At 41.7% G+C, this 17,281-nt stretch overlaps 1 protein-coding gene across 2 annotated transcripts in view; it reads left to right on the top strand.

Annotated features, from left to right (window-relative positions):
- The first annotated feature begins 6,645 nt into the window (after nucleotides 1–6,645).
- BEST3 (bestrophin 3) overlaps nucleotides 6,646–17,281 on the top strand; it is a 259,667-nt gene continuing 249,031 nt past the window's right edge. Inside the window, exon 1 of one of the 2 annotated variants that reach the window (XM_078654059.1) lies at nucleotides 6,646–6,845. In XM_078654059.1, the coding sequence (XP_078510185.1) occupies nucleotides 6,694–6,845 (152 nt within the window). In that variant the 5' untranslated portion in view covers nucleotides 6,646–6,693. The remainder of the gene's footprint in view (nucleotides 6,846–17,281) is intronic. The other variant, XM_078654052.1, reaches the window with a different exon arrangement.

Genomic DNA, 17,281 nt, shown 5'->3' with positions numbered 1-17,281 from the left:
TATTACTACAGCTAATAATAATTCTAATTACTACGTCTAAGTTTCGCACTTTGTAGACTGAATGGGATCTGACACTAATAATAGGACTCCCCAAGACAATGGTTCAAAGTTTGCTAACCTGGAAAGATTTTGAAGAGAAAGTATTTTGCCCCTTATTTTGAAAAACTGAAATAAAAAGGATTTTAATGACTAAACAAGGAGACCGAATGTCCTTTGGGAGTATATTCAGATACGGAAATATATTTTTTTTACATGTGCTTTGAAGTTAGAAAAGAATTTAAATAAATGTATGTTTTTGATTTAAATCCTTTCTTCAGATCAGGAAGCAGCCATAGTAGATCCTTCACTTTTGATACGGTGCTGCTGATGCCAATGATCTGAACAGTGGTGCAGTGTGGGAGAAGCAGGCAGCAGACTGTAGCTGTTAGCGCCACTTTTTGAGTTGAGTAGTGTTACTCCCTAATTCCTGTTGACATTATTCACCTGTTTCTAGGAAGAAGATCGGGTTCTTACCCGCGAAGAAGCCTTTGGCTTTAAGAGTCCACACAGTTATCTGAAGCGGATGCTTTAGTTCTCTAACTTCTCTGCAGTAAATGCATTGGCCCACTGAGATGTCTTGCCGTTTTATTCACAGGCGCTTCTGCTACATCCATGGTGTATTCACACTGGCCGCCCTTGTGTTAGGGCGGTTCAAGCGAGTGGCGAAATATCACATTAAAGGCCACTGGCCAGCCTAGTAAATAACGGTGTCCCTCTCAACTGATCTTTTCAGACTCCAGCTGAGAGAAGAGGACACTGGAAAAGCGGCTGCACACGCTGAGCTCCCGATCTTCGTGTACCATCAGATGAGGGAACACTGGTGCGTGGGTTGAAACAAGGTGACGACGGATGCAGGCTCTCGTCTCGTGACCGCCAGCTCCGCAGGAAACCTCGGTCTGCAGGGCAGGTGTATTTATAGTTATCGTTTAAAAAGGAGCGCGCTCAACTGCTAAGGGTTGTTTTTGTTCCCTCTGGAGTTCATGATGTAACTGACGAGCACTGCCTGCCTGGCACAAACAGGGTTCCAGAAGTGGAAAGTCGTTTCAACCCCTGCAGTCGTCCGTCCATCCTGCAACAGGGACCCTGTTTAGAAAGTTGCGACATCCCTTAATGTCTACATGGGAAGCAGGCGGAGATCGCCGCGGCCACCTCACAGCATACTCATTTTTTTTTTTTGCAACTCGTTACCTTTTTACTTTTCTTGTAGCGCATGACTGACGAGTAAGAAAATAAACGAAAACATTTTAGTTTTAGAAAAAATCATTTCTTAAATAATTTCTTTCTTTCATTATATTTTGTTATTAAACTTGGTTATATTAACATTTTTGTATTTAATTTCCTAATTAGGGAGCCATGCTCCTTTATTGCTAGCAGATGACACTGAGATTTTATACTCAAATTATTCTGAAAATAGATGGTGATCCTGCTCAGCTCAGTTTAATTTGATGTTTAACTCGGATTCAACTGAAGTCTTGTTCAATGGAGGTTCCTCTTCAATGTGGACATCCAGGGAGTGCCCCTCCCCCCCCCAATACTAATCCTTGTCCATTTCTGGTGTCATTTGTGTGCAATTTGTGATTTATTTTCTGATCAAGGTTTCAATTGCTCTCATTAGATTTCTAAAGTGACCTAAACCTGTTTCTTTTATTCGAAGAAAATTAAGACAGATAAAAAGATTCTTCTTTTTATCTCCAATAATATTAGCGAGTGTTGGCAATGGCCTTTACCTTGGCCTCCCTGAATATCATTTTTAACATCTTCAGCTATTGCAGCTCATGCTTTTCCCTATTACTCGGTTCATTCCCTTTCCCACACAATCCTTTATCAGGTTATGTCATCTAAGGTTGCTTTAAATTGGCTATTGCTTCCCGTCCTCTCACATTTTCAGAGGGATTTGTCACCCACACTCCTGGGAGTGGTTCGATGTGCCCCTACCAATGTTTGATAGCCTCCCTGCAAATAACTCTATTGGCTAGGACAATTCCACGCCATTGTTTAACATCCTATTCCACCTTTCCTCAATTCCATTGCTTTGCGGATGATATACCGAGGTGCAAATGTGGTCTATACCATGTTTGGACAGAAATCTAGTAGTCTCAGTGGGTGTGAACTACACTCCACTGTCCGCTACAATTCTCTTTGGGAAACCTTCTCTCTTAAATACTTCCATAAGAAAGCTTAACATCATAATAGAGTTTACTTGAGTTACTATTTTGACCCACAGCCCCTGTGAAAATTGGTCCCCCAGCACCAAAAATATTTGGGACACCCAGAGAAACGCATTGGTCCCATAATTTCCAACAACATTTTTTCACATACCTTGCTGGGCCTGGTCATATTTTCTTGAGACAGTTGCGCTTAACACTGAGATTCTCATTCATTGCACGCACAATACACAATCTTCCGCATTGGCGAACAATGAATGCTGTTATTTACACAGGATTTTTTTAAAATCTACTGTCCATACACAAAGCACTATGCGCTCTGGTTGATTATTTTTATATGATGGAACTTTTCAATGATGTACTGTTTATATTACTTATATTTGTACTTTTTTAAACATAAAAAAGCTGTATAATGTATTATGATTATGGACTTTAGTGGATGGGTTATACCTCCGAATAAATAATATATTAATGATGATATCTTTAAAAAGATCAAAACACTAGCAACCTTTTGTTATAGACCAGTTTTAATTCAATGACTTTGTGATATTCTGGCTATATTTGTGTGGAACAGTTTTGATACACATCCACATTGTCTTATGACCATGTGTGTATCTACTGTGTGTATCATGTTTGCTTGAGTGCCAAGCATGTTTTTTTTATCTCACTGTCACGCTTTCATGAATATAGCGTGCTCTAATATATTTAATTTCGATTTGTGATTACATTTGGCATTCTTTTGTTTCTATGTTATTTCTTTTTTATAGGGAGCATTGTTCCTTAAAACACAACAGTACAGTTATCAACTCGACTACCAGTGCAAGGTAAAAGCCATTATTGCTGTGTCTATTACCGCTTTGTTGCCTGCAGTCCATGCACTAACGCAGAGATGTTTAGAATTAATGTATGCGCTGAAGATAGTTAAAGCAAATGCACAGACATGTCTGGTGTTGGCGCTACTCTGAGATCAGGCTCATGATCTGGCTCCAGAGCTCTCTTCCTGCCTTTTCTAATAAAGAAAAGGTAATTCATACACTATTTTGTCAATGTTTCAGTATTTCCTAAACATTGATTCTTTGTGGATCTGAATTGGGCATTAGGGGATCTACTCTGGGATAATGGGAGGCGTAGAGTAGCCTTTAATAAACTTCAGTTACCAGTGAGAAGCTGAGGTTGAGGGGTGCCATCTTTTTAGGCATATTATCATGCTGTGCAACTCCAATGGGTAGCCATATCGTTATCGGGGAGCAACCTTTATGAAATCGCCATGGGGGATGGTCCCCTCCCATTGTATATAATACAACAATTTCTACACCATTCAGTGAAACCTCACCGTTTGTGGACACTCCTTGTGTGGTTGGCTAGGAAATGTGTGACAAGGGTGCTCTAGCTCACAAAACACATTCTTCCTTATTCGCCGGCAACATCTCTCCAGGGTTTGCCTGGTCCTCATGACACTTTCTCCCTGACTAGTTGGCTAGCTGACATGAACAGTTTATAGACATGGTTGGGAATTTGTTCCAAGACACAAATTTACTGCAGTTTGACCATATATGCCAGGAGTACATCATTTTTCTACCAGCAACTTTCATATACACAGTTGGTGAGAGCCCTTAGAATGCTATGGGGTGTAATTGAGGTAGAGCCAGTTATTCATGCAGAGATGCATACGTTACATACCATGAGGGAAGGACGGCACCTTAGTACTTGGTTTTACAAAGGGATTAGGGAAAATAGTGGAGTTTCAATAGCTTGTATCTAGCGCAAATGGGGGCATGGTTTGGGGCGGCACTTGATTGACTCGAAATGGGTGCAGGCACTTGAATCTCCTCATATCATCTCTAGGAATGTAAAATTTAAAAATACTCAGTTTATAATACTTCATAGGGTGTACCTTAATACCTCTTGGTGAATTGCATGTGTTTGAGTTTTATTTCAAATGCAACATTATATTGTTTTCCTACGGATATGTTCTACAAACAGTTTATGATCTAAAGAGCAGCACACTGTATGTGTTTGTTATAAGTGTACATGGAAAATATTATCAGAGATAAATAGGCAGATATACATTTAAACGCTGGCAGAAAATTTCACACCTGACAGGGTTGGTGAAAAGTGTGTCCTCAAGTTCAGACAGTTGAGGTTTGAAATAATTGGTTGAATTTTTGCTTGGTAGAGGCTAACCAGGTTTTTTGAGGACTGCACCTGTCTATATTTTTTGGATTACATTTGAAAAATTAAGTTGATTGTTTATAAGTGTTTAAACCAAAAAAGAAGTGCAGGTTACACATACCCCTGTTTTTGATTGAATCGCATGTATGCAACGGCCAACGTCTCTTCCCCCAGAAGTCAAGCGCAATCTGCAGATTTTCAGCACATGCTTTAGTCTTGCCCTGAAATATTTGGATACTGGCATCCTATACACACTGTGCTCGCTACTATTACAGAGCTTACATCAATTTCATCTTGGGAAGCTACAGCATTGAGCATATTTCCCAGGAGAAAGAGTCATAAGGTGATGGTACGCTTTCTGAATTTGGCCTTTCTTTTGGGAAACCCTTAGTGACTATGCACAGGCAGGCGCAATGGCTGCCGAGCTTCGCCCTGTGTTGTAGGGTTCTGTTCCACTGGGGTGATGCAGAGAGTTCTGCATTGCACTGGGAGGAGGCCTGTGGAATTCAGAAACTGCCTATTGTAGCAGCATAGGACGCTATGTTAGTGCAATCCAAAGAGTTTACAGTTGTGAAGCCAGAGGTGTCTGCTGCATCCTAAGGGCTCCCCTGGTAAAATTACTCTTGTATGCCATTCATTCATGTCTTTGACCTGGTCAAAGCACTCTTACATTACCAAGTGGGTGTTATTTATGGAGATGGGTAACAAATATAGTATATAGAAATCATTAATCATTCGGATGAGTGGTACTCTTGACATGCTGAAACTTCTCACGCATCCTGACCATTGTTCTTCCTGGTGGTTGCTGAGAAGCTCAGTTAATGCTAAAGATTAGCGTGTATTCCGATTCGCTCCCTGCCCACTATTCCCTCCCATTTGTTCACCTGCCTGATATTTTGTGCTTTATGCTTGTGCACTCCTCTTTGTTTCCCCCTTTCCAAGTTGTAATTCCCTATCTTAATAAAACAAAGGTCTAAAATGATATGGGAGAATGAAAGCTTGAAAGTCCAGCATATTTACAATCTGCAGTACACTTGTATTGTATTTATATGACAAATATTATTACATGTTATTGGGGAGTGATGCTTTATTTTGAACAGTGTAACAATGTAAAACAGTTAATGATTTATTGCAAAACCCAATAAAAAATATTAGAAATCAAATGTTATAAAACATAGTGGTGCTAAGGCGAAGCTGGACATCCAAGACCCGAAATTTTGCCTTTGCCAATGTTTGTTTAGTATTCAGCACTCCTGTGGAATGCATGTTTTCTTGTTCTCTTCCAATCCTTTTCTTTCTGCCTCCTGCCCCTGTGTACCCTCTTTTCAGTCTGCCAAATATGCTTCCCGTCATGCTCTTCATCCCGCTCCTTTGCTAATTTGTAATAATTGTTTGTATATTTTGTTTCAAGAACCGGCAGTTGCATACTGCTCCTGGGCCACTGCTCCCTCTTTTGTGCTTTTAGCACACCTGTTTTTCACTGTTCTTTTATATTTTTTCTTAACATTCTAACATGGCCATCCACAATCTTAATAAAAACGAAGTACAAAAAAATGAAAGACATGCATCATGAATCACGTGTCACAAGGCATCCATGCATCACGGCCATTACAAAATTACAAGCCATTCTTGCACATACATCTTGACGCCTGCAAATGTGTGCAATTGGCAAACATCATAGACAAAGCCAATAGCTCGCCCTTTGAAGTCAAGGCCAATTGGCTTTGACAGTGCTTGTCAAACAAGGCCCTTGGACCAGAGAGAAATGTTATCTTGTTTGCAAAGAGATACTAAAATAACATGAGCTGTTGTTCATTGATTACTTCTACAAGTATGTCACTTTATGTTTGTATTGTAAGGTGCAGTGCAGTTATCAGATTCTGAATATAATTTTCTAATATAAATGGAGATGGCAGATACCCCTATAGAAAACGCTGAAGCGCTCTGTTTTGTCCATGTACCATTATTAGGTGCTTCTAGGGGTTCCCGAACTCTGTGAGAAAGGTTTACCATGATGACATAAGCGAATTAAAATCCAGTTCTCGGTCCCTGCACTACTTGGAAGTAACTCAGTCCTTCAAGTGGCCTTTGTTATTTATCGTTTTCAATGTAAAAATCTCAGCTCAGCCGCAAGTGCGCCCCGTGGCCTCCTATAAATAGACGAGGCAACAGATGGCCGTGTCCTGCGGTTCCAGCTCCTTGCTTCCTTCGGTTCTCTCACGATGAGGCACGCGCCCCCTGAGCCCGGGATAGTATTACCTCCCCTTCAGACCAGCTTCCTGTGGTTTCCTCCAGCGCGCGCGAGCCGGCCCGCAGGATGACGGTCACTTACTCCAGTAAAGTCGCCAATGCCACCTTTTTCGGGTTTCACCGTCTCCTTCTGAAATGGCGCGGAAGCATTTACAAACTGTTGTACAGGGAGTTCTTCGTCTTCATCACTCTTTACACGGCGCTCAGCTTGGTGTACAGGTAAACATCTTCCATCTGACCTTTAGGAGACGCCTTCGCGATGCTCTGGCTGCAGTGAGATTGTTTAAATCCAGCAAATGTTCCTTATGAAATGTATCCCAGGCCCTCTTAGCGTTCCCTTGTATTGTACTGTGCAGTTTCAGGACGTTGTGACATTTGGAGAGATGTTAAAGGTTTTTGCATATTTTCTTGATGGCCCGTAGTAGTAATGCAGATGCTGTGTAAATAAACTGCATGGAATTAGGGCTGGCCAATTCGTTGAATCAGATTTTCTTTTGGATTAAGGGACAATCTTGGAAGAGCTAATGATTTTGCACAGTTATACGGAACGGCTTGTATTCATGTGGTCGATAATGTCAACGTGGTTTGTTGTTTATATATTGATATACCTTAGTATACAATAAATATTTTCGTAATTTGTTCATTTATGTGGCCGAAAATCAAAAATATCTTGGTCGCTCTTTTCTTTAGCCCAACACATTGAACTTCAGAAAAATGTCCGTTACATTAAAACATGTTAATGTAGTTCTGTCGGCGGTGTTCTCGTGAGGGGGCTCTGGCATGACTGTGCTCGGGTGCGTAGGACGTAGATTCCATTGGTGCGGCAGGTGCAGTGGCACCGAGGCACAGATTATTGCAGTATTTTATAATTGAAACTAGCTCGGGGCCCATTTCCTTACTTACATTGGGGCCAATGGCACAACGGCTACTCTACTGACGGTCCTTGATAGTTATAACAGTCGAAACTTTGAAGAGTTACCCCTAGTGGCAATAAACCATGGCCCCTCAGCAGCTGGACAAGCCATCGCCTGTCTGAGGGACACTGAAGGCTGACTGGCCTTTAGTCGCCTTTGCACACATTCATGTTCTTGGGCTCGGCCCCAGGCTCACCTCATCTAACGAGGACTCGTTTGTTTGCCAAAGTACAACCATAAATGGCGTTTTATGTACAAGAAGAGAAAGCCTGTTATTTATTCTCGATCCCCACTTTTCCGTGGCATGCTGTTGTTACTGCCTCTCAAGTCTGGCTCGTGTCAGCCGTGACGTGTGTCAGGCTGTGTAGCTTCTAACAAGTGAAGATGTTGAAACCGTGTTGACATTTATGATTCAGGGGCTCTGGTTTCCTGCTGTGCCTTGTACTCTGCTCGGTATGCGCTGAGTCAACTCCAGGCAGAGCCTCAAGGGCAAACAGAGGTCGCAGGATCACCCCCCAAGTAAATACAATGCTTCCCTTGAATCTACTGGTCCAGCCAGGTGTTTCAGCCTGGCCTAAATATGTGACGAAGGTGTGGCTGAGAATTTTCTTGTTCGACCAGTAGATTTTAGCGGTGTTCTGTTGGCTCCTAGTTACCTAGCGCCACGAAACTACTGTGTCTGTGCGCTCTACAATTAACGAGTTTCATGAACCTGTAAGAGCTGAATTATTGTCTTTAGTTTTTAATTTCTATACAGTATACAGTGCCATTACAAAAGAAATTCCGCTATTGAAGACCTAGATTGAACCTTCACTCCTCTACAACCAATCTGATCTGCATAGGAACATTCAGGGATATCAGGGCAAGTGAGAGGACATTCCAGATTAAAGCGGCCCAGATGTGGAACAAACTGCCTACCAAACCTAGAGCCAATGGAAACCTGAATAGCTTCCCGAAACACCAAAAAACGTGTCACTTTCCAGTAAGGGATCAGGATGAATGGGGTGGGGTGCGTCAAAGCTGATAGAGGCCTACTGTACCATGTAGATGATGCTATAGCACCAAGATACCTGTAAGGTGAACGTCACGCTCTATAAATGTTTGATGTTGTTAGCACGTTGAGTGTGTGATATTGATTCTCATGGATTCCATTTGGATGGTTGAGGGCCAATAATGTCTTCATCAAGCTGCCATGCCCGGTTACCGAAAGTCCTCTTCATAGACAGAGTTTTTCCAGTCGCTGGATGTTTCCTAGGACACGGACGAGCTAAACTAATATTATTTTCAAAGACAATAATAATATAATGATAGATAATAAATATTTACAAAAAGGTGAAAGATATTATCCCTTCAACATAAGAAATAGTTGGTAATAGGAGGAAATATACAAGGTGGGTTGCGCCCAGTTTAAACCCAATACCAGTGTGTGTTTCTTTGCTGCAATGTCAAGTTCTGCTAGGCAAGAGTGAATGGCTGAAAGGGATCTGTTGCATGCACTGAAGGATGTGGGTGCCTAAGGGTGTATAGTGAGTGCCCTGTTCCCATCACCTCTTGAGCTGCTTCCTCACCAGCCTATACACATTGTGGCAATATCCATATCTGCGATTTACTCATTGCACCTCTTCAAGAGTTTCAGCGTTTATTAAGTGCAAAGAATGTCTCCGTTCACCCTGCTTTCATTCACCCTCAAAGCTATCTTTGTGCCTTGGCCTAGGACCAGCCAAAGCCGATCAATGGTTTTTCTTCTTTCATAGTTAATCTCCCAGCTCACCCGTGGGTTTAGCATGTTGTCCAGGCCGTGTAATGCAAGCTGTTTTGTTATTTCCTTATAAGTTTGCAAGTGCTGGTTGTAAATGTATATAAAGGTCTGCACAATTCATAAAAAATCCATTCCATGCATATAGGCTGGAAATAAGCGTTGTGGAGTGGCAGGTCTTTATACCACAGTCAGTTCTGTTCTTTCATCTGGTGTTAAAATACTGGTTTGATCGAAATACTGGTTTGTAATTGTCATCTTAATTTTGAAGTATTCCAGTCAAATGGCAGAGAGAGGTGATCCATCAATGTATTGGAAAGGAACGTTAGGGATCAATTTGCTTTCTTATGGTAATTTGTTTGCCTGATCTTACCTGGAACAGTTTTATGATTCCCAAAGTTGCGGATGGGAGTGGTCTGCTGGCAGTATTGTCCCACAGTCCATAGGTTGTAAACTCTTAGCCCTTGGAAATCTGAAGGTTAAACGTGTGAGAATGGTGGTGACTGAGGTGGGCAGCCATGTCAGGCCCCTCCATTCAACTGTCCTGCATAGGAGAAGATCCTGTTTTAAAATGTAATAATATGATCTGCAGGAAAATAGAAAACACAGCACATCATCATCGGGTGGAATTTAAGATTAGTAAATAAACATGGCAGCTTTGTTTTTAAAATCTATAAATACCAATGTGGCAGCACTAGTGCAGGGCCTGGGAAAATACTCCTCTGCTCCCCTTCTGAAGGGTTGTGGGTGGATCATAGGGCCATGCTCCTTTTTTTTTTTTTTAGCCTCTTACGAGACGATCTCAGATCTTGTAAGGTCTTGCCTGTGGCACCTTGTATAAAGGACCAGGTGTCATGATATCTCTGAATCTGGGCATGCTTGTGGAGATGGGAATGATGCCCCAACCATGGACTCTAGCAAATACAATGAGGAGGAGTCTACCCACTGTACAGGAGAAATAATTCTGTGCACCTTTATTGCTCTGGTCTCAATCCACAGAGATCAGGACATGCACATCTGCAAGAGAGGTAACTGGATGGGCAACTGTTCTACAAATGGCTTTTGCATCAAGCATACACTAGAAAAGAAGCACCTCAAATGGAGCTCTGCATGGACAGGGAAGAAAAACTAGCTGTTTGCTTGGAGTTAGGTTGTCTAATGTCCTCATGGGATTTTTCAGTAACAGGATTGTGCCATCCTACTGTCTTTGTTATAAGTTTTCGTAATGCATTGACCAGGCCTATGGTATCTAATCTTGTTAATATAACCTACTCAAGCAAACTGTATTGATCATAAGCTTCCTGCACGTCAACCATTAGACGTGAATTCATAGAATTACAAATGTGTATCCAAATACATTAGGTAAAGCAGTATCCACACTCTACTGAGAGGTCCTACCACTGTCACACAGCGCCATAATGGACAACAGCATATCTTCCCAGACAGCCAGAGCTTCTCAGAGGGGGTAACCAACATCAAATCTCTTGCTTTCTATATTATTTGTGCTTCCATGTAACTAAATGCCTGTGACTAGGCTTTAACACAGTGTAATAACAATCCACGAATTACGGCATACATGCTTTTCATGGTAAATAGCTCCGGCCAACTGCTTTTGTAATAAACAGAACAAACCTAATGGCATATGACATTCCCCAATGAACCAAGTAGGCCTATCACTATATAACACACAGAAGAGCAGACCAGGTCTAGAGGTGGTGTGTGTCCGTACAAGCGACCGTGGAGCAGTTGGATGTAGATATAGGCGAAAAAGCTGTTGAGTCACAGAGGTTTGGGTGAGTCCCATCAGCCCACCCAAGTGGTGGGATTTCATCATGTGGGAATTGGTAAGTACTCAAAACCTCGCCCGACCTATGGTAGATATGTAACTCTCCTTCAGTACATTTTTTACTGTTCTTCATATCACAAATCACTGTCAGTTGCAGTAGCAATTCTATATGAAAGGTCCTGAAGAAAGCCGGGGTAGTTCCCCTACAGGCTGAAACATGTCGACCATCCTGCTTAGCACCATAGGGTAGTATTAGTATTCAACTACTCGGCGTGTTTTTAATACATTTTTGACACCTGGACTTCTGTCTGAACGTTTCCTGAGTCTCAGTAGTCAATTTTATCTATCACGATCACTTGAGCACTGCACTTTATTAACATTATTATGTTGAGGAACGGTATGCATAAAGTTTCGATTTTTCCCGGCACTATTAGGTCGGGCGAGGTTTTGAGTACTTACCAATCCTGCTTAACAAGAATATTGATGTGATTATTGTGATTATTTAGTCGCAGAGATCAAGTGAAGAAGATTAGAAAGTTGCTGGTTAAGATTATTATTATTATTTTTTTAATTTTATTGTCATTCAGTTCATAGCACAGTCAAAGCAAATACAAGACATATAGACATCAATCCATTAGATAAAGTGCTGCAAGTTCAAAGATAAAAAAAAAAGAAAAAAGGCAAAATGGTTGAACAATGATTCCATAAGTAAATAAACAATAAATACTACCAGCTAATCTGGGCATCCACTTTCTCGGTGATCAATCATAGGCTGCCAAATTTTAATCCCTAGTTGTTGTTTTTTTCAATGATTTGATGCGGTACACATTGAATTCTAGATGGAATACATTATAAAACTTTGCCCGCCACATCTCATATAAAGGCGCATCAGGCTTCAGCCACATAGAAGCGATGCATAATCGGGCAACTGACATAGCCATAAAGAAGAGAAACCAATATTGATAATACAGCCGCAGAGTATCCAAATCTTTACATAATCCAAACATCATCATCTCTCTAGATATCACCACATCGAAATTTAAAATATTTAACAGAAATTGTGCAATAGATACAAAAAATGGTTTGAACACTCTACAATCAAAAAATATATGCACAATGTCCGCCATATCGGCTTGGCACCTATAACATTTCCCATTATGTATATTGCCCCACTTCCTCATCTTAGCCAGTGTATGGTATAAATTGAACAAAGTTTTATAATGTTGGGACCGTAAGTTGGCCGTCAGAGTAATTTTGCCAGCCATATCAATAGATTCTTGAACAAACCGGTCAGGAATACCAAGTCTAATACACCATTTTTCCTCTTGTATATCAATATCATCATGCTGCATGCACAACAAACTATCATATAAAGCCCCGATCTTGGCCGGTTTGTTCAAAACTTCGAGAAAATCATTGATGTCTATAGGGAGAATACTACAATGCTTGAAAATAAAGTCCCGTAGCTGCAAATATTAAAAAAAATCGTTCTGGGGAATCGCACATTTATCCTTTAACTCATCAAATGTAGCCATAACACCGACATGAAACATGCTACCTAAGCAAACAATTCCTTTATCTGCCCAAGTCCGCATCTTAGTGTCCCAGAATATAGAAGGAAAGGGAAACATCACTTACAACGCAACTTTTACCACGCAATGCTTTTACATTGCAGCTTTTACAACGCAAACCATTACAACGCATTGCGCTGGTGGGCGCTCTAGGAGAGGGAATACGTTTAATTTACTGTCCAACACCTTCCCTAGTGTCCACGGGGACTGGAGTTGGAATAGTAAATTAAACTATTCACTATCCAGCACCCCAAAGCGCTATGCGTTGTAATGGTATGCGTTGTAAAACTCGCGTTGTAAAAGCATGCGATGTAAAAGCATGCGTTGTAATGTCGTACATCCAGAAGGAAACAGTTCTATTGAATCACAAGGGGTATAGAAGCTGATTCTATTAAGAGAAATAATTTTACGTACCCACCTCCACCCTTTAAATGCTTCTAATACGGTCTTGAATCTCGTTCTTTTATAATAACTCGGTTTGAGAAAACGTAGCAGCACTTGTCGAGATTGACATCCTAATAGCATTAAGTAAATATTAGGACTTTCAAATACCGGTGTACACCCCCCCTATCCCCCCCCCCCCAATATCACCAAAATATTCATATTCTGGAGAAGGCAGGCTAAATAATAAAAAACAAAATTAGGAACTCCCCATCCACCTCTTGAAAGCGGTAATGTCATAAATTTTGAAGCCCAACGGGGAGATTTCCAACCCCATAAAAATCTGTAATAGATTGCAGCTTCATTAATTGTACACGTGACAGCTCCAACGGTACAGTCCGGAAATAATAAAGTACCCTAGGTAAAATACACATCTTTGAAACATTTCGTCGCCTCACCATCGTTAGATGAAGACATTCCACCTTTTCCAACTGTCGCTTGACTGATTGTAATATATCAGCCCAATTCACGATTACTAACTCTTGGAGCGACATCCTAATTTTTTTTCCAAGGTACTTAGCCTCGTGGGTAACTCGTAAATCATTGGAGCATAGCCCAGCAGTACACACTACCTGGGTTTTGAAAGTATTCAATTTATACCCAGAGAATTTGCAAAATTCTTGTGTTACATTTTCAATTTCACGTAGTGCTTGTTCCGGATCAGATGTGACGACCGCAATGTCGTCAGCGTAAGCTAAAACCCGTACATGATTATCACCCACAACCATTGATTGTATACGCAGGGTAGTTTCCAGCATTCGCAGCAATGGTTCGATGTTGATGGCAAATAATAGCGGCGAGCATGGGCATCCCTGCCGTGTACGCCGAGTAATGTAGACAAATGATGACTCCTGCCCCATCACACAGATCTTGGCCCTTGGTCGTTTATACATAATTTGTAAGGCAAGCAAGAATTGGGGTCCAAACCCCATTTTACCCATTATAGCCCATTGGAATGCCCACGCCACACGATCAAAGGCTTTATCAGCGTCTAAAACACCAAGCCCATATTTTTATGAAATGCTGATGCATAACCCAAAACAGCAATCACACGGTGCAAATGATTAACAGTGCTTCTACCAGTAAGAAACCCATGCTGATGATAAGACACCAATGATGGTACGATTTGAATTAAGCGAGTAGCAAGGATTTTAGAATATATCTTGGCATCTACATTGATTAATGAAATGGGTCTGTATGACCCAGGAAGATGTGGGGGCTTGTCTTTCTTTTTGAATACCACTATGCTTGCATCATCCCACGAAGGAGGAGGGGTGCCAGTTTGAGCAGCAATAAAGGTGGCCAGCATGTCGTCTTCAATAATAGAAAACTAACAAACGATATACCTCTAAAGGAAGTTTGTCCGGACCGGCAGCTTTCCCAAGCGCAAGGTCCATAAGTGCTGTCTCAAGTTCTAACATAGTTATTGGGGCTTCTAGCTCCTCTTTAACAGTGGGCTCAACCACGGATAAATCAAATCTAGACACAAACTGGTCAATCTGAACTTGGGATAGATATTCTTGGGTGTACAATTTCAGTGTAATACTGTTGTAAAACCTGCATTATACCATCCATCGTCTCAACCATGCTGCCCCGATCGTTCTCTAAAGCCACTATACGCTGTGATGTCTGCCGACCACGAAGTCTTTGAGCTAAGCATCTGCCGACAGATTCACCATACTCATATCTCTCAGTTCGGTGAATTTTATAGTGAGTTGCTATATCTCGGCTCCAAACACCATTGATCTTTGCCTTAAGACAGGCAACCTTAGTCTGTGCAGATTCACTATTGCGGTGTGCTCTAATAACCGAAATAAGTTCATGCTCTGCATTTTTTAAATCTACCAGCAGTTTATCCATAGCAGCTTTTCGTTTCCGCTGTTGAGACCACCCATCACTACAAGTTTCACCCTGCAGCCCCACCTTAAAGCAGTCCCATACCATCGCTTGAGAAGCTGTGCCTCTATTATGATCCAGGAACTGCTGAGCCCATACTTAAATGTGACATACATATTCTTCATCAGATATTAATTTCCTATTAAATGAAAATGACCGCTGTGCCCGCTAGATATTAAAGGGAGGCAAATCCATAACGACAGGGCCATGATCAGATGTAATCCGCGGCATTAACTGCATACATGCACCACTAGTAAATGATCTCGGCAAAAAAATATAATCTAGCCGGACAAACTTTTTATGGGGGGAGGAAAAAACGTATACCAAGGATCCCCCGGATTAACCAATGGCCACCCATCAACTAGGCCATGCTGAAGCAGTAATTGCCGCAGTGCTCTAAAGACATTCAGCTTACGGCCACTATATCTAGTAAATTGAGGGTCCCAAGTAGAAAATTCACCATGTATATTAAAATCCCCTAGCAATATTAGGGGTGTACCCCACAATGCCAGCTCGACATTCAAAAAATCAAGGACCTCTGTATCATCCAAATTCGAGCCGTATACAGTACATACTGTGGTCGTGACCCCCCCAACAATACACTCAGCGATTGCCCACCGTCCTAGACTATCAGCTTTGATTTTACCTGTGGTAGGTATCATATGGCGCCCCAAAATTGCAACCCCGCGATTCATAGTAGCCTGCCTTGATGCTACTAATAGTGTATAGCCCAATTCATTCAATATCTTCCGATTACCCCATGACACGTGGGTTTCCTGAAGGCATATAATGTCAGGATTAATTAGCCGAAGTTCCCGCGTCACACGTCTACGCTTAAGCACATTGTTCAATCCACATACATTGAACGTATACGCAGACTATTACTAGCCATTTTCCCTAAATTGAACCCTGAATTGACACAGAATATATATATAATACAGAATAGAATTGTTCCTGCAACCTTGCAGCATATGCTATGAACTGACATTTTCCCCTTTACACCCTTAACCCAAAAGCTACCCACCCCCATACCACGTGAAAGCCCCCTCCTTCCCCACACACCCCTCCCCCCCACAAGTGACCCTCCCCAACAACCAAGGCAATAGGGCCAATCACCCTTTAGATGAGTATGAGAGAATCTCTAGTGCTCGGACAATGCCGTATTAAATCTACATATCCCTAGATATAAAAAAACTAAACAGTAATCAACAGTTGATCTATGTGCATATTCCCACATGAATACACATATCTAATCAGCTAACAAAACACCAATGCATGATTTCATCAACCCAAAGAATTAAGATATTCCTTAGCTGAGGCCTCAGAGGTAAAGAATCGATTCTGTCCCTTATGTACCGTTTTTAGAGTAGCTGGTTGTAAAAGAAAAACCTGTAAACCCTTATATTGGAATGGTGCAATTAACTGACGAAGCCGCCAGCGTTTCTCCACAGTGGAGTGGCAGTAATCAGGGTGTACAAAAAATTCAGTCCCTTTCCCAGATCTCTTTTTCTCAGGTCTAGCAAGGTCATAGAGTGTTTGTCTTGCCAGGAAATTATTTAATGATATCAATATGGCGCGTGGATGTTGAACAGCTTGCCCAGTCCGAGCTGGTCGTTGGCGAAATGGAAATCGATGTGCCCGTTGAATTTCCCGGGCCCAGTTCCACTCTTTCACATCCAGAAATGCTTCTTCAAAAAGTTCAGCAACGAATGTACAAATGTCCTGTCCCTCGAGCCCTTCAGGGACCCCAAGAATGCGCAAATTATTGCGACGTAATCGATACTTCATATCGGCAAGCTTTTCATGTACATCTTCCTTGCGCGCCTTAATATCTGTGACTTCTACCTTATGGTTTGCCACTTAATCCCCCAATGTGGGATACGGCCTTCAGCTTCAACCATTCTATCCGTAAAATCGTTACAAGTCTTTGCCAGGTGTTGAACAGTATTCTGAAGCTTTCGACAAGCCGTGTGGGTTTTTAAATGCTCAGCCCTGGCTTCTAGCCGGTGTTCCGAAATAGCCTTAAAGGTCTCCTCTAGCGAAACTTGGCTAGTGGTCCCCAGGCCACCACTAGACTGCTCAGATAGATTCAGACTCGCAAACATCGGTTCGCCATCTGACAAAGCCCAATCAGAGAGCTCAGCAGGATTGACCATATCCCTATCAGCGCCCCGCTTCTAACAGTATCAGTATCGCCAGTTAAATCACAAAAGTTATTCTCACTCTGTTTACTGGCCTTCGTAATAGGCGTAGTATCCTCTGTGACTTCTTCGAGCATTGACAAATCCGCC

This window comes from Lissotriton helveticus, chromosome 1_1, assembly GCF_964261635.1.
Source record: "Lissotriton helveticus chromosome 1_1, aLisHel1.1, whole genome shotgun sequence".
Classification (NCBI taxonomy): Eukaryota; Metazoa; Chordata; class Amphibia; order Caudata; family Salamandridae; genus Lissotriton; species Lissotriton helveticus.
Note: the sequence above shows the minus strand (reverse complement) of the source record. Positions and strands in the feature narration are given on the sequence as shown.